Raw genomic sequence first — 10,665 nt, forward strand, 5'->3', positions numbered from 1 at the left:
CCATGATTTGTGCTGATTGTCACATTTGTGTTTTTCAGTATACTCTATAGTTAACTTAATATAAGTTTTTAGTTTATTATTGCTTTCTCAGTGCCATGTTGTTTATGCACGTAAAGTCATGTTAATGTTTCTTGGTCACTCATAAAGCCATGTGATGTCAGTAATGCCAAATGCTTGATGTCTTACAACTGTCCTAAGTTTATTTTGACTGTGTATAAAACTACACTTTATACCTCACAGTTCCTGGTATCGCCCTCTTTCATTCTGTATCATTTTCCTGAGGATTCCTGGTTCTTCACAACAGAGAGACTGAGTGTCAAAACTGAAGAGGATGAGACTGTTTCTCTTTCACGTTTTCAGGGCAGGAATGATAGTGACTAGTGATGTCACTTCAAAAGTGTGAAAGCAGGAGAACTGCTCAGAGAACACAGCAAGGCCCTTTTTGTGTTCACTTTCAGGTGGAGATGGAGATATCTTACTGTCTTTCGTTCTCCACAGGGTTACACATCGTTCTGGAACGATTGCATCTCCTCGGGATTGCGTGGCTGTATGTTAATTGAGTTGGCATTGCGGGGGCGTCTCCAGCTGGAGGCCTGTGGAATGAGGCGCAAAAGTCTGCTAACAAGAAAGGTAAGTGCAGGAAAATGATCTCGTTTACTTGTCATGCTCCACACAATACAGGGGCTATAAATTGCAACTGATTCTAAGAAAAAGGATGGGGTTTTTTCTTTGTGTGAAGGATGATGATTCTGAGTAATGACCTAAGGTAGATGTGCAAAGTTAAAAAGTGTTTCAGTGCTGGAATGAAGTGCCATGGAGCATCTCTGGTACCTGCTCTGTGCCCATGTTTGTTCTCTGGATGTGTTGCTGGTACTGTTGCCAACCAGCCGTTGGCAGTGGCTGTGGCAGCAGTTACTGGCAGGGGCACCAGCTGTAATCTGCCAAAGGAACTGGCTTTTGCAATGCTGGTGGGATGTGGGCTGAGGCTGAAACGAGTGGGTAACTGCCAGATGCCAGATGTGTCCTGCAGGCCACCAGCTTACATCTGGTGTACACAATGCTGCAGTTTGTGCTGGCATTGCATGGGAAGGAAACCATTCTTGTTCTTGTGGCCCCTGAGAATACAAACTATTTAGTTTCAAGCATGAGGCTAGTGTGTTATATTGGTTGTGCTCTCTAACCTTCAAGATGGCCACATCTCTATGGTCCTTTGTAGAATTAGGCTGAAGATTTGAAGCCCTTATTTTTTTACTTTTACCACTGAATTTTCCCTTTTTGCAAAATGTGCTAAGTCACACTCTTGGAAGAATTTTTACTTCAGCATTAGAGGATACTTGTAAAATAAGCCTATTGAAAACCTGGTCAAATGTTGTCTGTCCACCACAAATAAATTCTCTTATGGCACATTTCCCTGTCAATATTATCTTTTGCTACATTTTAAGGCAAGCTTGTGAATTCCCCAACCTTCTCCCAGCTCCCTTCACTTCAGAAAAATCTAACCTCTGTTCCGACAAACAGTCCCTACTTCTTTTAGCCTCATTTAAGCATATTCAGCATTGATTAGTTCGCACATTTTTTTTTCCTCTAGAGCTTTTGGCTTCTTAGGCATTCAGTAATCTTCTTAGGCATTCAATCAGGAGTTATTTTCATTCTGTGAAAACCTTGTCAGTTCTAGCTACTCGAATATTAACTGTGAGGTTGCTGGGTTTTTTAGGGAAAGTAACCTGTATGTATATTCACTAAAGAATACAAGCAAAATTATTGGTCTGGGTTGGGATTGGTTTTTGTTTGATTGTGGTTGGGTGGTTTTTGTTAAATTTTATCATGTAGTTTTGGGATTGGGTAGATGTGTTTGTTTAAGGTGATCTCTAAAATCTACACAATTTAAAGGTTTTCTTTTTCTGCAGTTGTAAGGTATTTGAGATACTTTCCAGTTTTCAGGCAGGAGGGTTCTATAAAAATAGGCATTAATTTAAAATTTAAATGAAGGTTGTTTTCTGCTTAAATACTTTCATGCAAATAAAATCCCTAACTGCACCACTTCCATCAATTCATCAATTTAGAAATAATTCTTGTGAATGACTTGTGTTGTTTTGCACTTTATTTGAAGTTTTCCATTAACACTTAATTTCAGTCGTGTTTCTGTATTGGCCAGATTTAAGTGTCTCTAGTCTGTCAAGTACTACTACTACTTGTCCTGCTTCTGCAGGCTTTGCTTCCCATGCCCTTAGCTTTGGCTCTGAAATAGATACTGTGCCTCATAAGTAGAAAGAGCTTTCTAATAATACATCCAAGGTTGTGATTCAGGGGTGAAAACTAGTTTACTTTGATCACTTTTGTTTCTTGTTTCTGCTGGTACCACTCTCTTGATCTTGTCATCAGGTAGGGCACAAGTGGTAAGGTGAGCACGAGAAGAGGGGAGAACAAGATTTTTGAGCAGTAGCACAGATTTGCAACCAGCTAACTGTGGGTTTGATCATATAATTAACTTGAAAGAATAATATGTTTTCCACTTAAAGCCTTAAATCAGGTTGATCTCTGCTGATAATATTTTGTACTTCAGAATGGATCAAGATGCATTAAATCTATGATTAAATGCCATAGAGAGTCAAATGAGACTGAGAAAAGTGGACAATGACTTGATGGGCCTTAGTGAAACTTTGTAAGTGGATATGGTGTGTTACACATTGCAACATCCTTGTAAATTTGGCTTAAGACTAAGTAATTGTTGCACCATTTTGGAGTTCTGTCTACTGGAATCAATATTAGAGACAAATAAATGAATGTTGAGATTTGCAAGTGGTTATTGAGAATAGAAGATGTTAACTCTACATTGTCTTACAGGCTCAGAGAGCAAACCAAATTAGATAGAGTTATTAAAAGCAAAAGGAATCCCAGTAAATCCTTGGCAGATTTACTTCAGTATTTTGTTGCTAACAATTCTGAGCAATTCATGCAAGAATGAATTTTTGTATTAAAACTAGAAAATTAAGTTTACTTAAAAATCTGTGCTTAATCTTTAGCTTTGCTTAATTGTAGAGCTGCATTGTGAAAAATGCAAGTTAAATATTCTATATAATTGAAATTTCCTTAATTAATAAGTACCAGGCAAATCTAGTACCTGATTAATCACTGAAAAATTTGAATTGGAACAAAGAATATTTTTTTGCAATCAGGCTAAGGACCAGCATCTCTGAAGAACCAGGATGTTCCCTCCTTTTTTTCTGCTTTAGTCCCTCTGTTAGAGAGGAAAAAGGTCCCCCTTCTGAATGCTTAATCTTCTGTGATGAGTCAACTCATGAGATCCCAAACCCAGCCAATTTCCCACTCTGAAGAGAGTTAGCCAAGAGGCATTCACCACTAAGTCCATCAAGAAAAAGCAGATCTCTAAAGATTCAGAGGTGGCTGGGCTTCTGTTGGTCCACTCTCCATGTGCTGGGAAGTGGATGGGAGAGAAATAATATGGAAATGTGAACCAATGTACGCTCATTTGAGGGAAAAAGATAATCTTGACTGAGGAAACAGTGCTGTGGATATTCAGGGTAGCAGAGAAGTGGAAGAACAGTGGTAATTCTTTCATGCTGATTTTTATTGAAAATCTTAGTTTCTGTGCTTTATATAGACCATCTGAATTGGAAATATCATTCCAGCTATGACCTGTTAGGTACTCATAAAGATCTCCTGAGCAATTTTAATGTCATAGATACTCTACACTTTTGCACACCAGCTAGGGATCATCTTGCTGGAGTTGAAGTTGCCTTATCATTGCAGCTCATTTCAGTGTCATCAACAGACCCTATGAAAATGTATTGCACTCTATTGTTTGTAGTAAGGATTATTAGAACTATGAAACAGAAATAAACTTGGGATATATTTCAGTTAGACATTTCCAGAACACCTTTCTGACTTCTCTGAAGTGTTAGGAAAAATAAGAGCTTTCGCTTCCTGCTTTTCCTATGTGTGTGTATATATATATATGGAATTGTGCTGATATATTAATTTTTCTGTCAATTGTGTGGTACCTTTTACCTGATGCTTGTAAAGTGCTAACTTGTAAACTATTTAAATTGCTAGATATAATAATAACAATGAAAATAACAACAACTAAAACAACAACTGCTACTATTATTATTGTTAACAACAGTAGTAATTCTTCTATAAATAAAGATTTTATTTAAACATGCTAGTTTAATCTGTAAGTTTTCATTTGGTGCTCTTGATTTTCCGTCCAGAAAAACCATTGTATTTGTGCATGGTTTCTGTAACTACTTAGACTGGTAAACAAGAAGTTACTCATATTTTTGAATTTTATTATGTTACTCTGTATCAATTTTTTTTGTTGTGCTTCCCTGAGTTAAGAACTCAAATAATCTTAGAAGTTATTAAATATGAGACTTAAATAGTATTGCATTTATTGTTGCATGTTAAGGGGTTTATTAGTACATGTGTATTTTTCCTAATACACGTGGTTTAACTGTTATTAAATGAAACTTTATTACCTGGCAGTGTGTTCTTCAGAGCTGGAAAACTTGAAATATTGAACGTATTTTTATCCATTAGTATGTTGAAGAAAGCTAAGTTTTGTACTTTTTCATTGTTTTTTCTGTTATTTTCATGCAACCTGATTTTTTAACTCAGTATTTTGAATAAATTGACTTGAAGCAGTAAAATAGACTGTATTTGGAGACTAATTTAGTGTAGTGTACTTTGTTTTGGGGAGATAGCAAAGGACCTGGCTAAATAAGCGTATTATCTTCCTTAAAAAGAAAAAAGGTTTTAAGTTTGTTATTAACACGATAATTTAAGCACATTAAGGTTAATTTAAGTTACAGATAACCTCAGACTTAACGTATTTTGAATAAAAGGACTGATAGTTTTGGGTTTTTTAACAACAAAGGTTTGGGTTTTTTGAAGTTGCATATTCTTAAGGGAGAGTTTGGGGGTTTTTTAAAATTCTTTTGGTTTTTGTAACAGGTAGGTTTTTTTATTGATGGGTGTGTTTGTCATATATGAATTATGTCAAAATACTGATTGTGTTTTATTCATTCTTAGGTGATTTGCAAATCAGATGCTCCTACAGGGGATGTTCTGCTTGATGAAGCTCTGAAACACATTAAAGAGACCCAGCCTCCTGAAACAGTACAAAATTGGATTGAACTGCTTAGTGGTAAGCCTTGCACATAACGTATATTTGCTTTTTTTATCCAAATAAAGCTAATTATCTGGCATCACTAGAGATTATATTGCAAGGTTTTTTGAGAGAAAATATGCAAAAATGTTAATTAGTCTGTCCTCTAGGGTAGTCTCTTGTTGATTGTAGCCTTTAATTAAATATAAATAACTGTTGCTTTTGACTTAACTTGGTACAGAAAGGATCTGTATGGAAATGTCAGAGGACATCTCAACTTGGTGGAAGAGGTGCCTTCCACTGACTCTGAAGTAAATCAGGACTGCACCCTGGAGATGTAACTGCCTTTCTCTGCGTTTGGAAATGAGAGTTGGTCGAAGTTTGGAGCCTGAGTGTGTGCACTGAGTATTCAGATCTTTCATTAAAGAAAGGAGGTGAAGTGTTCATAGCTCACGCATAAAACTTGAGGGTTTTGAGGATTTGGCCATTAATCATGAAGAAAAAATAAAGTGTTAGGAGTTTTATTTTTTCATTAACTGAAGAAATGTAATAAATATTTTTAAATGTTAGATATTTCTTGTTGGTCAAAACAAAGTCTTCAAGATGAGTACTCTGCACACAGGTCTCTCTGTAAAGCTGGTAAATAGCTGAGAAAAAATGAAATGCCAATTATCAGAATTATGAATAGATTTGGTTGGAAGGGACTTCTACAGGCCATCTGGTCCAGCCCCTCTGCAGTCAGCAGGGACACCTTCCACTAGACCAGGTTACTCAGAGGAACATCCAACCTGACACTGGATGTTTCCAGGGGTGGGGAATCCACCACCTCTCTGGGCAATCCATTCTGGTGTCTCATTGTGAAGAACTTCATCCTTGTATTTAATCTCAACCAAGTCTCCTTCACTTTGAAACCATTACTTCATGTCCCACGCCCTGCTAAAATGTCTGACCCCATCTTTCTTGCAGTCCCCCGTTAAGTAGTGAAAGGCTGCAGGAAGGTTTCCTTGGAGCCTTCTCCTCTCCAGGCTGAGCTGCAGACAGAATTGATCACCAGCGTTCATCTGCTTTCACAAAGCATGTAAATGCAGCTTCCTTGGTGTAGATCAGAGCTGTACTTCAGTTGTGCAAACAGCATAGGAAAAGAACCCTCTTTTGTCAGCAATGTGACTGGGAGGTTGGGGGTAATGAGATTTGGAAGTTGACTGTGTAAAATCTGCTACTTAAAATCAATGAGCTGCAGAAATGAGAAAAATCTCTTTGCCTTTCTCTGCTTTCCTGTTTTCTTTGTTCTGCCCATTCATTCTGCACCACCTTAAACAGCCTTCCTTGCACACCAGTTCATTCTCAGGTCCTTGTCATCCCTCCTCTCCTGCTCCTTGGCTGTCAGGCAGGGGGGAGACTGGACTACAAAGCAGCCCATGTCAGGAGGGGCATGGCTGCTGCAGAGCTCAGTTCTCACTCAGCTCCCCTTCCCTCTTACAGCCAGCAAAAACAATTCATTTTTCTTGTCCCAAATACATAATTTGTGCTGACATTTCACCTCCTCTCCCAGTGCAATGCACATCAAGTTAGGTCTGGCTCAAAAAAGGTCAGCTAATGAATGAACTAGTGTTGTAGGTTTTCTTTGAGCTAAGCTAAGGCTTTCCTGACCCTGCTGAGCTTAGGCTCTGGGAAGATAGTTATCATCAGTGCTTTGGCTAAGGCTTCAGTCAATAATTTTTACTAATGTATGCTTATCAATTACTAATTTTTAGATGGCATCAGTGTTCTTTGTATTTCCTATGATTTGGAGATCTGTCCTTACGAAGAAAAGTATTTCAGTGGTTCTGGGAGGGGGGGGTTTATTTTTATTGATTGGTTGGTTTTGTTTTATTTCATTTAATAATTTCATAAACTCTGTCAGAATTTTGTTTTGATGACCAGGTTGATCCTAGAAAAAATCTACTCTAGCCATGATTATCAGTGATGTAGGATGCTGCTCGAAGTTGCAGTACATGTGAGTTCAAAGCCATCATGTAAATAAGTATATGGACACGTAACACCTTATGTTTTCCAGGATGATGTTTATCAGGTGGCCTCTAAGGAAAGCAAAGGCAGGGAATATAGAAGCTGAGATTGAAATGCCAGGTTTCCTGTAGATGTAGCAAATATCTCTGTGTCTGCAAGTGTCTGTGTAATTGATGAGCTTGGTCACAAGGTGTCACCACAGCACTGACTTTCAGCCACATGGCAACTGTACAAAAATCTAGGAAATAGCCTTTGCCCTATGAAAGGTAATAAGGAAAACCGCTCTCTTGTGTTTGTGTGATAGTTCCATTCGTGATCAAACTGGGGAATTGCATTCGGTGATGTGTAGTTGGGTTCTCTGCCTTTCACTCTGCAGTGGGAGTCACCTCATTTGTTTACTTCTCTTGGCTGTTCCTTGGATACAGTGTGTGTCACCCTCCATCACAGTGGGAGAAACCTGTGGCTTACTGTTGTTGTTGCTATTATTTTATGCTAACCAATAAATTTTTCAGAAGTTTGGTACAGAAATTCTCATATCATTTATGGAAAACCTCCATCTGTGTAAGAAATACTTTATGCTGTTCCTTTTCTTGCCCCTTAAAATGCATAGTCTTTTACATCAGGAGGGGATTATGATAAATTCTTAAGTAAGCTGGAATTAAATTTTTTAGCCTGTTAAGTAAGCTCTTAAGCAAAGGTAGAATTCTCACTGCTAAAGAGTTTTAGTTGGAGCTGTTGATGCTGATTTTGTGCTTTGTCAATTTCTTCTATGCACACAGTCACACACTCTGAAGGGCCCAGTTCTTCTGGCATTAGAGGCTTTAGAAATAATTTATATACAAGCATTAAAGACTCTGCTCAATATGTGTTTCATGTGGGCACACCGGTCCCACACACACTCTCACAGTGCAAGGTCATGTTTCATCTGGTGGAAGCAGGAAGGGGATGAAGCGTGGAAACCTAAAGAAATAAAGAAACCCACCGGGTAGGTGTGCATTAGCTTGTCTCTGTGGCAGAAGAAAGGCAGGAACACTTCTTCCAGTCTCTGACGTCATAAAAAGCTGGACTCATAAAAATGCACAAAGGCTGTAGAAAGTGGTGGATTTTACCTTATTTTTATTGTTGCTAGAAGTAAATTCATTCTGCATAACTGATTCATTTTTTGTTTTACAATACAAGGTTTTTGTTTATTTTTCATGTCTGTAATCAAGACATGGCTTAACTATCATTTATTCCAAACTTTCAGTGTACTCCAGAGCTCCTCCAAGGAGGTTCTCCTGGTCTCTGCCTCCATGCCAGGCATCAGAGAAATGCTGACAGGAGCACAGTATCTTGTAGCCCGCTGTATGATTTTGACAACTTATTCTGCACCACAGAGGAGAGAAAAAAAACATCACTGCAGCAGTACAGCTTAAACTCTGTCTGAGTGTTGTGTGGTTTTCTTGTTGTTCTAGGTGAAACATGGAACCCACTGAAGTTGCACTACCAACTACGAAATGTCCGCGAGCGGTTAGCTAAAAATCTAGTGGAAAAAGGTGTACTGACAACAGAGAAACAAAACTTCCTTCTTTTTGACATGACTACACACCCTCTCACCAACAACAACATCAAGCAGCGCCTCATCAAGAAGGTTCAGGAGGCGGTTCTTGACAAGTGGGTGAACGACCCCCACCGCATGGACAAGCGCTTGCTGGCGCTCGTGTATTTAGCCCACGCCTCGGATGTCCTGGAGAACGCTTTTGCCCCCCTCCTGGATGAGCAGTATGATCTAGCCACAAAGAGAGTGCGGCAGCTCCTGGATTTAGACCCTGAGGTTGAATGTATGAAAACCAACACGAATGAGGTTCTGTGGGCTGTTGTAGCAGCTTTCACAAAGTAACTGCATTCAGACTGAAGTGTTCTCTCTTCTTTCATGTAAACCAGTTGTTTCTCTTTTATTGACTATTCATGTTTTCTGTAATTTGTACCTTCTCACATGATGAATCGGCTTTTGTTTAATGGGGATTATAAGTGGTGTATTCCCTTCTCCTCTATCTGTATACAGGATACTGCTGGTACAAGAGACTTTCCTGTTTTAAACAACAGAAAAAGGGTTAACTGCCATATTGGCATTCCATTTCCTATTCAGTTTGAGTTAAAGACTTTGTTTAATTTTTCACCTCATTGTTATTGAAGTGGTTTGTCACCAAAGCTCCGTGTTGAAGTGTCTGTCAGGACATTTTATACACAGATGTTTTCAACTCTATCTAACAAAATTACTTAAAAAGCAGAAATGCCGTTAAGCAGCTTTGTCAATAGTTCCTGTAAAATGCCCCATAAACTTTAATTTTCATGCAAGTCTCTTGTGTACTTATAGTTTCATTAGAACGATAGCTGAGTCATAAGGCTAGTATAGAAAGGTCCAATTGTTTCATAAAACAGTTTGGGAGGGGATACATTCCATTATATTGTATATATAGTTTGAATTGTATATTAACAACTGCCCCATCTTAGTATTTTTCAAGATCTACTTACTTGTACACCTGGTGCCCCTTATTTGCTGTCAGCCATTGCCATCTGATGCAAAGAAAGGCCTCCTGCAGAGGTCTTGTGTGTGTGAAAGCTGTTTGTTTCCAGAGTCTCTGGAGTTTGCCATCCAGGTATTCTCAGTCTATGCATTGCCTTTGAAAATTAGTGAATGGAAAGAGACTGCTTTCTATCATTGGTACGTTTTTCTTTCCCTCCACTTCTGTATGGCAGAGACTCATGACCAGTACTATTCTTGAGTGCAATTTTCGGTTTTGTACACAAATTAATGTTTGTCTCTTAAACCTTGAACTATTTTACACTTTAAAAACAAAAAGTCAATTCTAGCAGGTGTTGCATGTAAATTGTTAGCAAGTAATGGCAGCAGTTCAGACAATTCAGATTTCTGTAATGGGATGCTCTGCTATATATTAATTTTTATATATACAATTATGCTGATTAGCACACAATTGTAAAGAAACCCAAAACCTATATAAAACTCTAGCTTTTTAAAATTGATTGCTTCTTTTCCACTGCTTGTTATTTCCCATTGGTTTCACAGTGTAAATATTATGCATTGAAAAGATTGAGCGTTGATTTCTATATTTTTTTCATCATAACGATGCAGATTTATAGTGGGGCTTACAGGTGTTTAGAAACCTTTTGGTTAATATTCAGAGCAAGAATACTAGATGGTGTATAACTGTAGAGTTGAAATTTAGGAGATCCCTTAATCTGTATACTAGCTTTTTACCTACAGTAAATAAACTATGATCTTGAAAGTGCCTGAAACAGAGTAAGCATGTCACTTTTACTTTTTTGTTGCTAATTAGAAAGGTTTTATTGCCTAACTGAAAGCTTTACTTAATATCCTTCTTATTAGAAAGGGAGAATTTGTGTTAAGTTGTTCATACTGACTTAATCAGTGGCATTGCTCGGATCTGCAGGATTCATGGCTGGGACAAGGCTGAGTTAATTTGGGGAGTGTGCAGCAGTGCCTGCCCTTCTAGACCTCTTCAGTCCTG

General features: G+C 38.2%; 1 protein-coding gene across 1 annotated transcript in view; it reads left to right on the plus strand.

The window, feature by feature from the left end:
• The window catches only part of GOLPH3 (golgi phosphoprotein 3), a 30,135-nt gene extending 19,703 nt beyond the window's left edge, over window positions 1-10,432 (plus strand). The window contains exons 2-4 of the mRNA XM_014875565.2: window positions 499-630; window positions 5,053-5,167; window positions 8,590-10,432. Of these exons, the coding sequence (XP_014731051.1) occupies window positions 499-630; window positions 5,053-5,167; window positions 8,590-9,014 (672 nt within the window). The 3' untranslated portion in view covers window positions 9,015-10,432. The remainder of the gene's footprint in view (window positions 1-498; window positions 631-5,052; window positions 5,168-8,589) is intronic.
• The last annotated feature ends 233 nt before the right edge of the window (window positions 10,433-10,665 follow it).

This window comes from Sturnus vulgaris, chromosome Z (assembly GCF_052056855.1).
Source record: "Sturnus vulgaris isolate bStuVul1 chromosome Z, bStuVul1.hap1, whole genome shotgun sequence".
NCBI lineage: Eukaryota > Metazoa > Chordata > Aves > Passeriformes > Sturnidae > Sturnus > Sturnus vulgaris.